General features: G+C 41.5%; 1 protein-coding gene across 5 annotated transcripts in view; it reads right to left on the reverse strand.

Annotated features, from left to right (window-relative positions):
- Positions 1–2249: 2249 nt before the first annotated feature.
- RNF144B (ring finger protein 144B) overlaps positions 2250–16020 on the reverse strand; it is a 91210-nt gene continuing 77439 nt past the window's right edge. For all 5 annotated transcript variants that reach the window (XM_048058085.2, XM_013190280.3, XM_048058084.2 and 2 more), the window contains 4 exons: positions 12895–13099; positions 11576–11720; positions 9587–9676; positions 2250–9395 (listed from right to left, as the gene is read on the reverse strand). In XM_048058085.2, the coding sequence (XP_047914042.1) occupies positions 9255–9395; positions 9587–9676; positions 11576–11720; positions 12895–13099 (581 nt within the window). In that variant the 3' untranslated portion in view covers positions 2250–9254. The remainder of the gene's footprint in view (positions 9396–9586; positions 9677–11575; positions 11721–12894; positions 13100–16020) is intronic.

Genomic DNA, 16020 nt, shown 5'->3' on the forward strand with positions numbered 1-16020 from the left:
CTATTTCCTGATTGCGGCATTTCACTCTGGTGGGATGAACCTCGCCTTAATGACTCTTTGAGAGTAGATGAAACCACCTCCTGTGAGCTGTCTTGGAGGCCATTGGCTGCTGCAGAGGAGGAAACAACCCCATGAAGTCACAGGCCACATGAAAAAGCATGATAGCATCATTATAGGGTGGACAGGCATCACCCACGGGGTCACACCAGAACAAAACACCAACTTCTCGCTGGGAGACCTCAGGAGGTGTTTTGTGAGACTGACATGGGTGACGTTTGTCAAACTGGAAGGACAGTTCGGGCTGAAGGTAACATTTAAGTCAACATTCACCCCAACACAAAAAGAGATATGGGCATGGGTGGGCAGATAGCTGTTACGTACATACAAGTTAAGGTAAAGGACATCTTTTGTAACCTCAAAAAATACAGGAAGTTTAAAATCCAGGGGCTTAGTCATAAATAACCCTGAAATAAACCACTACTCATTGAAGAAAACTGGCCTTTATGACAAGTACTGGAACTGGGGGGAAAATTGCACACTGAAGCTAGAAACAAATCAAATTTGAAGCTATTAACTTTTTTCTTTTTTCTTTTTTTTTTTTTTTGAAAACCTGGTCAGATTTTTGGGTTAGCAGGAGTAATGGTGAGTGCTAGTTCCCTTCTCACATTAAGAAAGTGAATTGAATGTGGTAGGTAGTTCCCATTTCTACTGAAGAACAAGTGCACGTGGAAGAACTTGTGACCACACAGGAGTTGTGGTGCCTCTACCATTTCTGCTCAGCTGAAAATTGCTCACGCTTGTCTGATCTGGAATTTTAAAAATTGCAGAGAAATTCAGAAATGTTGAATTTTTGCCTTGGAAAACTTTTTTTTTTTTTTTCTGAAGTTGCAACATGAGGAGCCGGCAGCTCACTCGTCTACCAGGTGGGAAGCCGGGCAGCTTGCCCACTGTCAGCAGCTGGTGGGCTGGCAGGGCACCAGGCGTGTTGGCTGCCAACAGCTGGTTTCCATTGGGAGTTTGATGGAATTGACACATTCCCACCACAATGCTGGTTCCTCTATCATCAGCAAGATCCTCTGATGGAAAACTGCTGTGCTGGAAGTATTCAGTCTGCTGCAATGTGTCATGCATGTTACTGTCTGGGCCAATGCATTGCCACGGCATTGTTGCACATTGACAGAACAAAACCAGAGCATTGGCTATTAAAAAATAAAATTAAAAAAAAAATAATAAAAAGCCAACTCAATAAATAAAATGGCTGTGTTTAAATAAAATAACATCAGTGCTGAATATACTCTAAGCAAACTGGTGGGAAAAAAAATGCATGGGTATGGCTGAAATTTTGAGCTGCAGGTGAAAATAGTGACATGGTTACAAACGCAATGTCAGGTGAAAACAGTCTTCTCAGTCGTTCCCCTCAACCCTCATCCCAAAAACATGTTTCCTGAAAGCCAAAACTCTCAAGATCTGTCCGATAATCTGTTGAGGTGAAAAGCTCCACAGATGATATGCTGGGTTTTTGAGGATGTGCCACTCAGCTGGAAAATCCTACTTCAGATGCTGAGTAATTGTAGTTGGGATAGAAATATTTAATAGTAAGCATCACCTTAATATTCGATGCTCAGAAACACAGCTGCGATTGTCCCTTATAAACACAGTAGGAAATGGGTGTGCAAGAAAACTAAGGAGCGTTTTTATGTGAAATGACACAGCTGAGTGTAATGTTTCGTTATGTCTTTTGGCAACACAGACCATGAGGCCCAATTCTGCTGCAAGGACAGGCAGGGTTGAGGGAGCAAAGGATGTGAAGAGGGGCTTTGAAGCAGCAGACTTCCCTTACTGCAGCTTCCCATGGGTTCCCCACTTGCAGGTAGCTCTGGCTGCTCCTGGTATGCCCCAGGTCGTGGTTCCCACCAGACCGTGCGAGGGACCAGGTTTACAGGAATCCTGCACCCCACCTGCAGAGAGAAAAGAGCAATGCCGCAGTGGCACGCAGGAGCTAAGCCAGAGCTTGCCCCACTCTCTGTAAATGGATTTACACCAATCTCAAAGGCTGTTAAGGAGCCCAGGGGAGGTACTGCTTACAGCTTAACGCCATTTATGTTTTAGAAAGCAGATAAGAGTCAAGATTCTGATCTATCCTCTTTTATTCTCAAAATTTCTAGTGAGCACCCCAGATGTGTTTGTTCCCACATTTTTTGAACCAAATGTTAATCTTTTTAAAGACAGACAACAAAATGAGATAAATGTCTTTTCACTAATTTTTTAATGTTGTACATACTGCATTTTGTAACATCGGAAGAAAAAAATGAAGTAAATCTCAAAGATGGAAAATAAATATATACTTTTATGAATGTATGCAGAGAGAGTGCAAAAAATTGCATCTGTAAAATGTTTAAATGCTGAATCATACAACCAAAATTTTACAAAAGCACTTATTTCTTTATACGTCGGCTTTCTTATAAACACAAAAATATTTTAACAAATCTTACAAAGATCAAACCCTTTTTGCCCTTCACCAGGATAAAAGTGGTGAAGAAAGTGTATTACCTGGAAGAAAAGAAGAAACCCAGATAAACAAAACATAAGCTTAAACAGGTACCAGGGAAACGACATCTAGACGCTGAAGAGGAGTTCACCCTTGTGCAGCGCAGCGCAGAAGGCAAGTCCCCCTGAACAGGAAGGGCTGGTCCTCTGAAGAGGAATTTGCTTCCTGCTGTCGAGACAAAACCATTCCTTTCCATGCCACCCACCCAGCACAGCAATGAAGTGTCCTGTGTCCTGCTCCTGTCAAACCGAGGCTTCGTTTCAAACGCCGACGCATTGGAAAGCAGCGCAGTGTGTCCAGCCAGGAGACTTCCCACCAGCAAGAGCTTATGCACTTTTCCCCAGAAATATGCAACCCTGTGGTAGTTTGGAGTTCTCACAGGGTGACACTTGGCACCGGCGATGCTAGTATCGTCAGGGTATATAGCAGTTCTGCTACTCTTCCTAGATATTAGGCAAAATGCACACCTACACCAGGCCAACTCCAAATAACTCATCTGAACTGTGGTTTCTCTGAGACAGACCAGTAGCAGAGCCTGCAAAACCGAAGGAACACAGGTTTGCTGTGGCATTTGGGGAGTTTGGGGGTCAGGTATATAGTTACGGGCAAGCTAGAGATGGTGGCCCTGATGAAACTCTGGGAGACACACATGCACAGTGACCTGGCCTGGCGTCCTGGCTGCGGTGCTGCACGGGCTTCGCGCCATACATGCCATACAGCTGGCAGCGCTCATGAAGCCTCTCAGACCAGTCCCTTGTGCACCACATCTATTGCATGTGTACCAGCAAGCTGTAAAAGCCCAGGCACCTTCCTGAAATGTAACTAACTCATTGCACACATGTTGTGGCATCACGCCTTCGACCTGACCAGGATCTCCTGGCATGTGGCCACCAGAAGCTGTTGCTTCTGTTTGAATATCCAGAAGGCACAGACAAATTATTTAAGTCTTTAATTTTCAGCTAGGAACAGAGAAAGCCTCTTACACAGAACGGGAAAAAGAAGGGGAAAGAATGATTTCATGTCCTCTAAAAAGGTGGTGGACCTTGTCAACCACCATCATCTTGAATAGCCCAGATCGTGATGGTCAATAAAATTCATTACTAGGAAATTACCTTCCCTAACAATAGGAATTTGCATGATTCAAAGAACTAACTTGAGGGATCGTAACAAAACAATCTGATGTAACTAAAAAAACAGTACAGAACATTTGCTGTGGACTGCACCAAACCATAGGAGTTTACCCTGCCTGGAACACAACAACTTTCTCCACAGTAAGTAGAAGAGGAAAGGTTTCCCATATGAATGCAATTAAAAATAAATGTATCACACGATAAAAGCCAACTATACTTCAGAATTGGTATAATTACAAAATATAAATTATATGTGAATTGTATAAATTATAAATTATAAACATGCATTGGTTCTCAGAAACTGAGTGTAGTGACACAAAATAGACCTTTGGGCTTCTTGTTCTGCAAAAACCATTACTCTCTCACTACATTACTAACCAGAAGACAAATAAATATTAGACTGAAGTTTTTCATAATCGTAGCAGTAAGTTGACCTTCTGGCAGACTGCAGAAGAATCAACTCTCATTATTTCAGAAGTACATTTTCACATCTTTATTGCTAGCCACATAAATTAGGGCCTGATACTACATACTTACACACAAGGGAGATGTCTTACTAGCTTACGAGTCTTACTTGACTGTCTATAACTAGAACACTCTGTTAAAACTGTTTTATTGAATTTCTTAAATTATCTTACATATATCTGAGAAAGCTTCCGGGGGGGTGGATCCCTAAAATATGGAGACCTACAAGAGACTATTTTTTGATGTATAAAATGAAAACATGTATGTAAGTTTTATTTTTTGCCCAGTATATTTCCAAGAAGTCTGCTCAACAGTAGAAGCATATTTCATGTGAAACTCAAAAGCTGTTGGGCTCTAACAAAGCAGTCCTTATTTAGGGATTCCAAGACAACCTCTTAAGTATCAATGAGTTTTTCTAAACAAGCCAAGTTTGAAATTTCTATCTTTGGTCATTATCTAAGCATCAAATTTCTTAATAAAACCTCTGAGAAATTTGTTGGAAGGTTTTTATCCTCATATAAAGAAATCTACTAATTTCACTCTAGAAATCTTTGGCCTGAGACAGGGGATGAAAAGCACAATCTTAAAAGGATTTTGTATGAGAAAAGAAAAGAATGACTGACAGACAGAGATTACAGTGCAAAACAGATTTCCAATTTTTAAAGTGGCAGGGACTGCAACACAACCACCTGCTGTGGTACCAGAGAAGAGAGCAGTTAAAAGCTGGTTTCATTGTCCTGTTGTGGAAACACAGTTGATTTCTGTCCACTTGCATATCTTCAAGCAAATATGAAGATAATATCCAGTTTCTCTTAAGTTTATTCAAGTAAAAAAAATATATACTTATCTTTGGACTTTATTTTCTGCTATGTTACTGGACAGACAACCGTACATAGCATTTAGCATCATTAAAGCACTGCAGAAACATCAGTTACTGTAACCCTTCGTGCCTTCCTTTGAAATAAGTAACCCCATGTGCCATTAAAAAATAACCAGTTACTGAAAGGCCACCTTGACCATCTCCCATAGTTCTACGATAAATACTGCAGAGAAGTACTTATGCTCTAGCATGAGAGATGTTTACTTCTTATTGACAAGTGGTTTTGGAAGCAGGTACTACCACCCTCATTGTAACACAAGGACAAGAGATGCAGAGTTGGATCCCCAGCTGTATTCAACACAGCTGCCATGACTGCAGAGAAATTACGGTGAGGTATGTGGCCATGGAGATTTGTGGCCAGCTGCAGTAAAAATACAAATTTCCATTACTTTCTAGACTTTTAGGATTGGATCTTTAGACATCCATAGCCCAATATTCTGAAGGGCTGAATGCCTCTGACTCATAGGGAATAGACAGTTGTGACTTTTGTTCTCCAAAGGAGTCATCTGTAGACATTGTCAATCTAACATTAATAGCCAAAATAAATAGCCAAAAAAAGCAAAGTTTGTCTCAGCGGTTAAAGGCCACAGGGAGAATTGGCAACAGAGCCAGGGAGGGTTGCAGGTGTGCCATACACCCCAGCTCCTGCGCAGCACCCAACCCTGCCAAAGCCTGGAATTCTCCCTTGGGTGCTTCCTGCACACCAACCACATGCGAAAGGAGAACAAGGATAGATGGTGAGAGTGGTGAGGATGAGGGCTGATACTAACATGCACCGCATCACATAGATGGAGTTCAAGAGGGCAGACTTACAACTACATCGATTTAGAAGAGTCAAAAGCAGCCAGAGTCCCATTTTTTGTTTTGTTTTGTTTGTTTGTTTTCTCCCTAATTTCTGTTCATATTATTTGCCAAGCTTGCAATACATTTCTTATAAAGTGAGTTTGTTGTTGTTTTTTTTTTAAAAAGAAACCCCGTAAAAAACACTCTTGCTAAAAAGGTTCATTGTGTATGACTGCATATGACCAGTTGGGGCAAAATAGTTGCCTGCTGGAAAGCAAGGCAACAGGGCCCTACTGCTCCTGGCACTTCAGCACGGGTACAGCTCTACCTGGCAGAGTTAGTGCATCCTTATGAGCTGGCCAGGTCACAGTCTACTTAGAGCACATGCTCAGGCATCCCTACGCAAAGAAAAGCCAGGATACATAGTGTACTGGGCAAAGCCTTTTAAATAAGTTAATCCTCATAAGATTTATAGTTTAAGCTCTAAAGTAGTTCTGGAGCTTCCTTCTTGATCAATTTGTTGCATCTACACAGCCAAAGAAAGGAGTGCCTGTAGTTCATGCCACTTTATCCAGCTTTTGGGTAAAGACCCCCAGCTAATATCTGGGCATACAGGCTCCTTAAATGCCTGGATTGGCATTCTGGCTCTTAGGTTGCCCTAACATCCAGATACTAAACTTCTACTGCTTTTGGTACACCCACTGGACACCTAAACTGGCTCAAGCAATAAGAAGTGCACACGGAAAAGGCACATCTTCCTTCTGCTCTGTAGATATTAATCTCTGAGAGAAGTTATCCTGCACTCAAACTGAGAAGTTAATAAAAATAGACAGAAAAGCATTGCTTTCACAGACTTTGTAGCTATGCACGTGTGCACTACTTTTATAAAACATTATCCTTCAAACCACTGAAACAAATTGCTATTTTCTGGAGAGAGCTACATTAACTTCAGACAGCATTTAAAGAACTAAACAAGCTGGAATTTGTTTTATAATATAAATGGTGACCTTATGTCTTTTAGCGTATTCTGGGCAAGATACTGCCTTCAGCTGCATTCCTTTAACAGAGGGAAGAACCTGGCAATTTCATTAACGCAGCAGTACTAACGAAAAACCATGAGACACCTTCATTTCACTGGGCGTTTTAGCAAAAACTACAAACGAAAGAGGAAGTTGACAAAGAAAGAAATTGGGCTAGCAGAAGGTGTATTGAAGACCACAAAACATGAAAAAAAAAAGTTTAACATGCAAAGGGTATCATTACTTGCTGGTTATGGTTAAAGAGACTGTACAGCTCCTGTATCTTTGTCCTTGAGGGCTTCCTTAAAGTAAGACTCTCAACTGAAAGTTCCTCAATAAGCTGGAAATGGCAGGTAAATGTATGTAGAAAATGGCAGGTAAAAATGTAGGTAGAAAAATAGTGTAAAGCCGAGGGCTAGATACTTTAATCTGTCACAAGTGCCCCCAAGCACAACCATTACTGCTGTTAAAGAAAACACATACAGAAAACATTCTCTACTTATTATAAATCGTAGTTGTCTGCATTGCACTCTGTATTTAAAATGTACTGACTACCTTTCTGCTTCCCTTAGAAGCCACGGATGGAGAATAAATATAACCTTTCAAACTGGCGAGTGCTGCCTGCCCTCCAGTCACGACTAGTAGCAAAGTCAGATAGCATTTATAAGAGAAATTGATTAAAAAGTAAAACAGACAACATCATTTAAGGCCTTTGTCCCTGCTAGTCTGCTCAACAGACTACACTTTCTTAAAATAAGAAAATCTACCACTTCTGTTACAGTTAACAGAGGGGGAAGTTAAACAAAAAAGGTCACATTTATGGCTGCCAAGAAGGCAAAGTTCCTGAGGCTCAGCCAAACGCAACAGAAAAGACGTTCTTTGCAGCATTCTTCTGGTGCTTCGCATTGCATGCATGGAGGAGGGTAGGACCAAGGAGGAAAAGCCTGACATGATGCTCAGGTTGAGCATCCCATTTAAAACTTGCAGCCCTTTTGCAAAGGGTTTGGAATTACAACTGATTAAACAGTGCAAACTCGTATCAGTTCCCACACATATAAAATGCACTGCAAGTCCAGAACAAAAGATGCTGCTGGCCAGGGTTTTGAGGAGCACCAGCCATTAAGGAAATAAATGCATGTAGCAGAGTCTGAACTCAGCTACTGGGTGAGCCTGAAGTAACTCCAGCTCTTCAGGGAGGTTTCAGTGAATTTATACGGGTGTAACTGATACCAGGGTCTAAATCAGTTTAGTGGTGAGGCACCAAATGAAAACAAAGGGTGTATAAAATGACAGGCTTTCATATTCAGAGTAACTAAAAATGAGCGGTAACAAAGTTTGTTAACCTTGAGTGGGACAGAAGAAATATTCACCAATGGATGGAGCTTACATTTACACAGCATTTCTCAAGTATTCACTTCAGCAGGTCCGTAACGTTCAAGAGAGGGTTTTGGTTTAGCCTGTTCTGAGTAATGTTTTACAGGGTTCTTGCTGCTACCCCATGTAAACTGCTGAAAAAATATACTGACTGCCTGGAAAATAAATTGTGCATTATGTACTCAGTATATCCACACACGAGGTCACTGTATATACGCCCAGCCAAGATCCCAGTACTGCACAAAATAGGAGCCTTTCCTAAAACACCAGATTCCTAGTGACTTTACTACACCCACGTTACTGACAAAAGGCATGCCCAATAGCAGGGAAATATGCTTAGTCCTTGTATTTCAATGTAGGTACGTCTCATTTGATCTGAAAAAAGCATCTATTTTCCCAAGCTAGTCCAGTCTCTTAAGAGAGAGCTCTGTCTTACAAATAGTTTTGTTGGTTTTTACTTCTGTAATTGAGATCAGTAATATGAATCCCATTGATTTCAATGCTGAAAGAAATGCCATGGCAGCCAGTTGACAGGAAACTGTCAATATATTTTCTTAACAGTTTTTTACCTCTAATGGGACACAAGCTAGCAGGCAGAAGACCTTTAGCAAGCTTTTCCCTCTCCCCGTTGTAAAATACCCAAAACTTTCTGAGAAATCCGACTGTCACCAAGAACCAACAGAAAGCATGACAGTAACAGTTGGGTCTGCAAAGGCAGAATAATACTGCAGGATCAACTTGTGCAGTTGATGGAAGGTGGCAATCTTCTAGCAATCTCAAGAGCTGGCTCATACTTAAGGGTATGAACTACCGATCGGCGTCCTGTTTTTCTTTTAGAAAGCAAAAAACCTATACCGTATGTACTGCATTATTATCTAGAGTTTTTCCACACTGCAACTTGTAAGTGATAGAGTAGCCTGTAGAGAATAGGCACTTATCCCAAGAATTGGCAAAAAAAAAGGGAGCATTATTTGGTAGGTATGGCACCAAAATACAACCATTGTGCTTTCTCACAAACATACGCTGTACAGACAGAGGCTCAAACAGACGCAGAGTTAGGTTGCTGGCAGACTGTGTTTTTTCTTTTTGCTTCGGCAAGATTTGCAAATGCAGCAGATGATGCATGGAGATGCCACAAGCAGCAAGGGAGAGGTCACCAATGCTATGATACCTAGTCCAACGAGGATCCCTACAACCTGAAAGACATAGCGGGGAATAATATATATTTAGCTAATGTGGAAAATAAAATATGTGTGCATTCATAAGCATGGAGTAAGCCACAAAAATAGTTGAAAGCATGAAAATAATCATCTTGGTCCTTCACTGAAGGGTAAAATCTCTGCTTAACAAATGCATGATTGCTCTGTTCAGCTGACTAGAAACACACCTGTGTCCTGTTCCACATCACTGAAGCACGTGAGTGGCCTAGCTTGTTTCTGCAAGGGCCTTTGTCGTAATGTCTTAAGAAGATGTCGTTCTAAAAAACAAAAGAAGAAGCTGTAAGAGAAGGTTACAGTATGGGGACATGCAGGGACATGTTCAAGATTGGACTGGAAATACAACTTCCCTGACACTGCTGTAAAATTACCTGCTGCTGGCAGGGAAATTCACCAACCTTCCAAATAATTATCTAGAAAACCTTCTTGCAATTCCAAAAAGTGTAGTGTATTTGGAATCCAAAATATTGTATAGCATCTTCCTTCCTCCACTTCTAAAAAGCTTTGGACAACTATATCTGCATTGCATTTATGACAAAATTACCTAGTCTGTAATTTGGTGATGCTAAAGGGGCCTGTAATCAAGACATTTCTGAAAGTTAGCAGTCTCAGGTATCACCTTCCTAAGGTACTTCTACCCTCCGTTCTGCTGTCCCTTCAGGTCATTTTTCTTACTAGGCTTCACAGGAAAATTGAAAATAAAATGAAATAAATAAAATAAAATATAAAATAAACAGAAATCCCTGTTTCTTTTTGTTTTTATAAAAAAATAGAAATCGCCATTTCTTTTTGTTTTTCCCAATATTACTAAAATATCTATTTTTTCTTCAGAAGATGACTAATGCTCCACATTACTCTACCCTTGCCAGCTGTGCTGTGACCTAATGCTGCTTCCTCTTTCATTCTTCAGCCTTACTCTTCAGCTCTGCAGGTATTACCCACATCTAAATCTGGATTTCCCTTAACCCTGCTCATTTAGAAAAACTACATTTGAATCGGACAGCTACAGTTTCTTTTTTCTTTGTCCTCTTGAACAGACTAAAACTTTGTAAGGACATGTCTGCAGAAAGGGAGAATCTGATGGTCTTCCAGTTCAGCAAAGTTTTAAGCATTCATTGTGTACTGTATGTACTCTGAGGCAAGCCACTAGTCTGATGTCGAAAAAGCACACTCCTGCATCCAAAAATGGGACATAACATTAAGTGAAACTTGCTAAGCATTCTGAGAAAAGGAAGGCTGAAGAATGAGGAAGTCTCATTGTTTGCTAGCTGAGGAGTACAAAAAAAAGAAGAAAAGTCGTGCATCTTTTGATATTTTATTTCAAGTGCTGGTAAAGTTATTTTCACATTCTCACCGGTGTTATTAATGACTGTGCCAAAAAGGGAAGCAGTCACATATACGAGTACATTACTTCTTGTACTCTTAATCCTACTAGAAAACTTAAGGTCCACAAAAGTTGAGACTAGTTGGTATCACTTGAGAAATAATTAGCCACCTGCGTTTCATAACCCATGTTGATAATGCAACAGTTTTACCCTCAAGCCTACTAAATAATCGCTCTCTTCAGCAACACAGCACTAGAGATGGACTAGCAAAGAAGACCAAGTTTATACAAGCTCTTAATGTACCCTCCCTTGAAACAACTGCCTTCACCCAGTACCGTACCATTTTTTGGACAGGCTGTGATCCTTGCAGTTGGAGCAACCACGAGAAACTTATTTCCCTGACTCTCAAACTATTTTTGGCTTCTGCATGGGAAGAGGGAATGAGTGAAAGGCAGTGCTATAATGGACCTCCAGAAAGTAACCAATCTGTCCCAGTTCCCTCAAAGACCTACCGTGGGACCTCTGGATATGGCTATAATCCTTTATGGAAGAAGGATATTGATATAAATAAAAGCACTGGATAGTACTTTTATTAGTGAGAAGAAAAGAATGAAGTGAATGAAGTTCCTTTGACTAGTGGAAGGGGTCCCTGCCCATGGCAGGGGGATTGGAATTAGATGATCTTTAAGGTCCTTTCCAACCCAAAGCATTCTGTGCTTCTAAGTTAGAAGCTGAAATGAGCCAGGAGATTCACTAGAACATCAAAGAGTTGTTGGGAAGCTTCTATGGGTTACCCCGGTTACCCTGTATCTATTTTTAATCTGCAGCACTTACATCCAAGTTCTGTAGACAGTACCAGCAAAATGTGTGTTTGCAGTTCTTGCACATCATCTGAGCACAGCCCTCGTTCCTCTCAATGTAGATCCGACAAACTGGGCACTGCTTAATTGGTGCCTCTGTCTCTGTTCCAATAAGTGATCTAGAAGAGTAAGGAAACATTAGAGTGAAATGTAAATATAATTATAGGTGATACTCAGATTCACTACCTAATGTGTATTGTACTTACTATTCAGAGCATCTAATGTTATTGTCTTAATGCACTTAATGTGAGGCTTATTATATTCAGAATACACCAAAGTATACTCAGTAATAAGTGAAGGATTTTATATCATGTAAAGTTGAAAGGCTATTCTCTTGGTCTTTCATGCTAAATAAAGCCAACACTGACTATACCCACCAACATATCACCTACAGCATTAAAAATCAGCACTTGGTAAGAGTGCTTCCACAACACATTAACAGAAGAACTGGGTTATGTAACTCATGGCATTGTCCTTGCCATGTCACAGAATAACTTAAACTCCACCAAAGCCAAGGATCAAACCTGGGCGAGAGAAATTATGGTGAGACATCTTTGGCAACTCATATCTGATGAAGTCTCTAGCAAGCAGAATCTTTAGGTTTTAAGTCTTTAATTTCTTACAAAAGGCAACAGAAAACTTTGAATATACATGACTGAACTTTATCTGATTCAGAAAACAAAGATGGATGGCCACAGACATTATATAATCTAAACAAATAAGTGTTTTCCTTCTGTAGATTAATGCCTTATGCAACCTGACCTGTGGGTTATTTGCACCTACGTAAAATTAACTTAAATCATATTTCTCCCACCAAATGGGACACTGCACACCCACTCTTCATTGAAGTTAAGATTTTTCTATGTAGAAATTCTGTAAATATAAAGCAGAGGTAATTTCTTAATCACAATACAAGCAAAGTTTGGATCCCAGAATATTAGTGTACTGGATGTTTTGTACAGGTACATGTTATAATTCTACCATGCAAACAAGGTCTTTAGGAGGACTGAAAGCCCTGGTGGATTTCACCTTTCAGCAGTGTCAGTGGCATCCCAAAATTTGGTAAGTACCCAAATAATATTAAGAATTTTTTTAAAAAGAAAATGTATAATTTAAAATAATCATTAGATTGGAATTATATTTAGGGAACGCCAGCAGAGGTGGATAGTATCAGAGATGCACCTAAGAAACCAGATGGAAGCAGTTCCATGAAACTGACATTAGACACAGAGTGAGCACTTCATGCCAAAACAAACCAAAAGATCACATGGCTCCTGTGGGTTCCTCTCTTACCCCTGCTCTGTTGGTACCAGAGTAGTTTGGTTTTCTGGGCACAGGCGCTGTGGGTGCCACGTCTCCTTGCAAGAGGAGCAGAACGTCAGGTGGCAAGCCGGACACTCCACTGGCACCGGCACTCCTGGCTCGCTCGGCCCAATACAGCACACTGTCTGGCAGTCAGCCGCAGGGCACCATGTTCTCTCGGGGTCCAAGTGGACTTCTGAGATGTAACAGAGACAGAAATAAAACTGGTCATATGGTCCCCTTCTTATTCCAGTGACATGTCTAGGTATGCAAGATCCAGTTCTGCATGGGCATGGGGAAGTTGAGGCCCTCTGCACTTGTGCTCATGGGCTTTTGAGCCTACTTTTCTGCAGGCAGGTCTGAAATGGTATTCTGCAACAGCAGCTGCACTGGAAGCATCACAATAACAGCAACATACTACAAGGGACATATTCTTTGCCTTTATAGGAGGGTACAAAAGATGAAGACAACTAATGCTTTCTGAGAAGCATGTACCATTTTGTCTTTCACATGTGGAAACCATGTCGCATCATTCATGTAAATAGCAGGAGAACTGTCATTAAATTAAGATCAAGTCATTTTCTGTACCTTATTTCCCCCACGCTCTTTTAAGTGATTAATATTCACCTTATTATATGATCAGTATTTGTCAGGTGTCCAATTATAACAATAGTCAATGTAAGTTCATGAGTGGAAACATTGGCACACGGTAGCAAATGATAAATGTTGATTCTTTCTCTTGCTCCCCAGCCTTCATCTGAGGACTTTGGACTTGCAGCAGAAACCCAGATGAATCACATCCACTGTTAGGGTTGTCCACTGTGTGTTCACTTCACACTGCTCAAGTCAATGCAGCCCAGCCAAACACTCCCACCCTGCATCTCCTCCCTCCCTGGGAGCTCTCTGGGACCACCAATGAAAATGGATGGGGGGAATGCCTCAGTAAAGCACGGAAATCCCTGACTGTGAGATCTCAAAAGCCATTACAGAGTTCTTCTCTACTTCCAGCAGGTAAAAGCAAACAAAAGGCCACACAAGGGCCCCTGACATATGTTCTCTGCCAAATTTTGCTGAAACAGTTGAAGGCATTTCCTGCTGTGTACACTCCTGTCTGCATTGCTTCTTTACAGGAGGTTGCTGGTAGCTCACATTGCAGGGGGCTGGTGGATGGATATCTAGCAGATGCTCCAGCCAGCATGATAAACAATGGTATCAATTCAGCATCCAGACATCTAGAAACTAGAAACCATACAACTAGAATTGTGTTCAAAGAAGTAAAACAGTAGATACATAAACAGTAGAAAAATAAAACGTAAGCAGTAAATAGATAAAAGTACACATCAACGCCTGGGGAAGACATCCCACAACCTTCATAACCTAATGTACTTTAGAAACTGAGTTCTTTTCCAGTATGTCAAACATCTGTGTTCGACTTGAAAACTTCCAGCTTCTTCACAGCTGGCCTGTGCGAACCTCATGAAGTTCAGCAAGGCCAAGCACGAGGTCCCGCACCTGGGTTGGGGCAATCCCAAGCACAAATACAGGCTCAGCAGAGAATGGATTGAGAGCAGCCCTGAGGAGAAGGACCTGGGGGTGCTGAGGGAGGTGATTCTCCCTGTCTATTCTAGTGAGCACCCACCTGGAGCACTGCATTCAGCTCCGGGGACCCCAGCACAAGAAGGACGTGGACATATCAGAACAAGTCCAGAGAAGGGCCACAAAGATGATGAAGGGCTGGAGCACCTCTCCTATGAAGACAGGCTGAGGGAGTTGGGGTTGTTCAGCCTGGAGAAGAGAAGGCTCCGGGGAGGCCTTATTGCGGCCTTCCAGTGCCTAAAGGGGGCCTGCAGGAAAGCTGGGGAGGGACTCTTTGTCAGGGAGTGCAGTGACAGGACAAGGGGTAATGGCTTTAAACTAAAAGTGGGTAGGTTTATGTTAGATATAAGGAAGAAATTCTTCACTCAGAGGGTGGTGAGGCACTGGCACAGGCTGCCCAGAGAAGCTGTGGATGCCCCATCCCTGGAGGTGTTCAAGACCAGGTTGGATGAGGCCCTGAGCAACCTGATCTAGTGGGAGGTGTCCCTGCCCATGGCAGGGGGGTTGGAATTAGATCATCTCTAAGGTTCCTTCCAATCCAAACCATTCTATGATTCAAAGCTATGGGAAAACAAACAAACAAAAACCCTTACAGGCAATCTCCCTCCCTGACTGAAACAAACTAACTTCAGCCTAATCCACTGGTAGCTCAGAGTTTCCTGATAGTTTTGGAGGTGTCTTTTGGGGTGAACAGTAAACCCACACCAAAATACAACTTGGTTTATCCTAAAACTATTCACACATTCAGGGTGATTCTTGACAGATACTTAGAGAAGAAGCCATTTTTAAATGATCATGTTAGCAAAGCCACCAGCAGAGGAGTAACCACTAACACCTTTTTTCTATTTAATATTTGAGAGCAAGCGTATAGGAGAGAATTTCATTCAACTCCTCTGCTCAAGACAAGCTGAGACCCCTTCTTTTCTGAAGGTGTCCTCTGGGTCAGGCTATCATATAGTCCTGTGTTTGGCTTTCAGTTTCCATTGATGCTACTACAATCTGGATGCACAGTGGTGGCAGGGACAATACTCACCTGGGCCATGATCTGACTACCAGGCAAGGCAGTCAAGAGACATGAGTTTGAACCTCTTTCAACAAAGACTAGCATGTAGTCTCCCATATTTAAAGTAGGCATATTGGTCACTGTCATATGGGACACTAAGTCAGGGGCTTTGCTACATTCATCTATTTTCCATCCCTCCATGTAGTTATTGCAACTACAGGTAATATATTAATCTGTGTCAGAGTCCTCTGACAGATGTGGAGACTTTCCGCATCCATAGCAAAGGCTTTAATCTATAATTTAGGCAGTGCCAGAAAAACACCTGTACCATCTACCTTCTTTTCCAGCCATTCCATGAATTTAGTTACCTTCTTTCCCCTTATTCTCTTACACGTGCTTCCTCTACCAGCAAAAGCAAACAAACATTTTGCTTTGAACTGAATTAAAGCCAGAAAAAGACAGTTTGTAGCTTCATTTGTGAGGAGAAGAAAGAGACAGGGGTGGACAAGCCATCCAAG

Source organism: Anser cygnoides, chromosome 2, assembly GCF_040182565.1.
Source record: "Anser cygnoides isolate HZ-2024a breed goose chromosome 2, Taihu_goose_T2T_genome, whole genome shotgun sequence".
Classification (NCBI taxonomy): domain Eukaryota; kingdom Metazoa; phylum Chordata; class Aves; order Anseriformes; family Anatidae; genus Anser; species Anser cygnoides.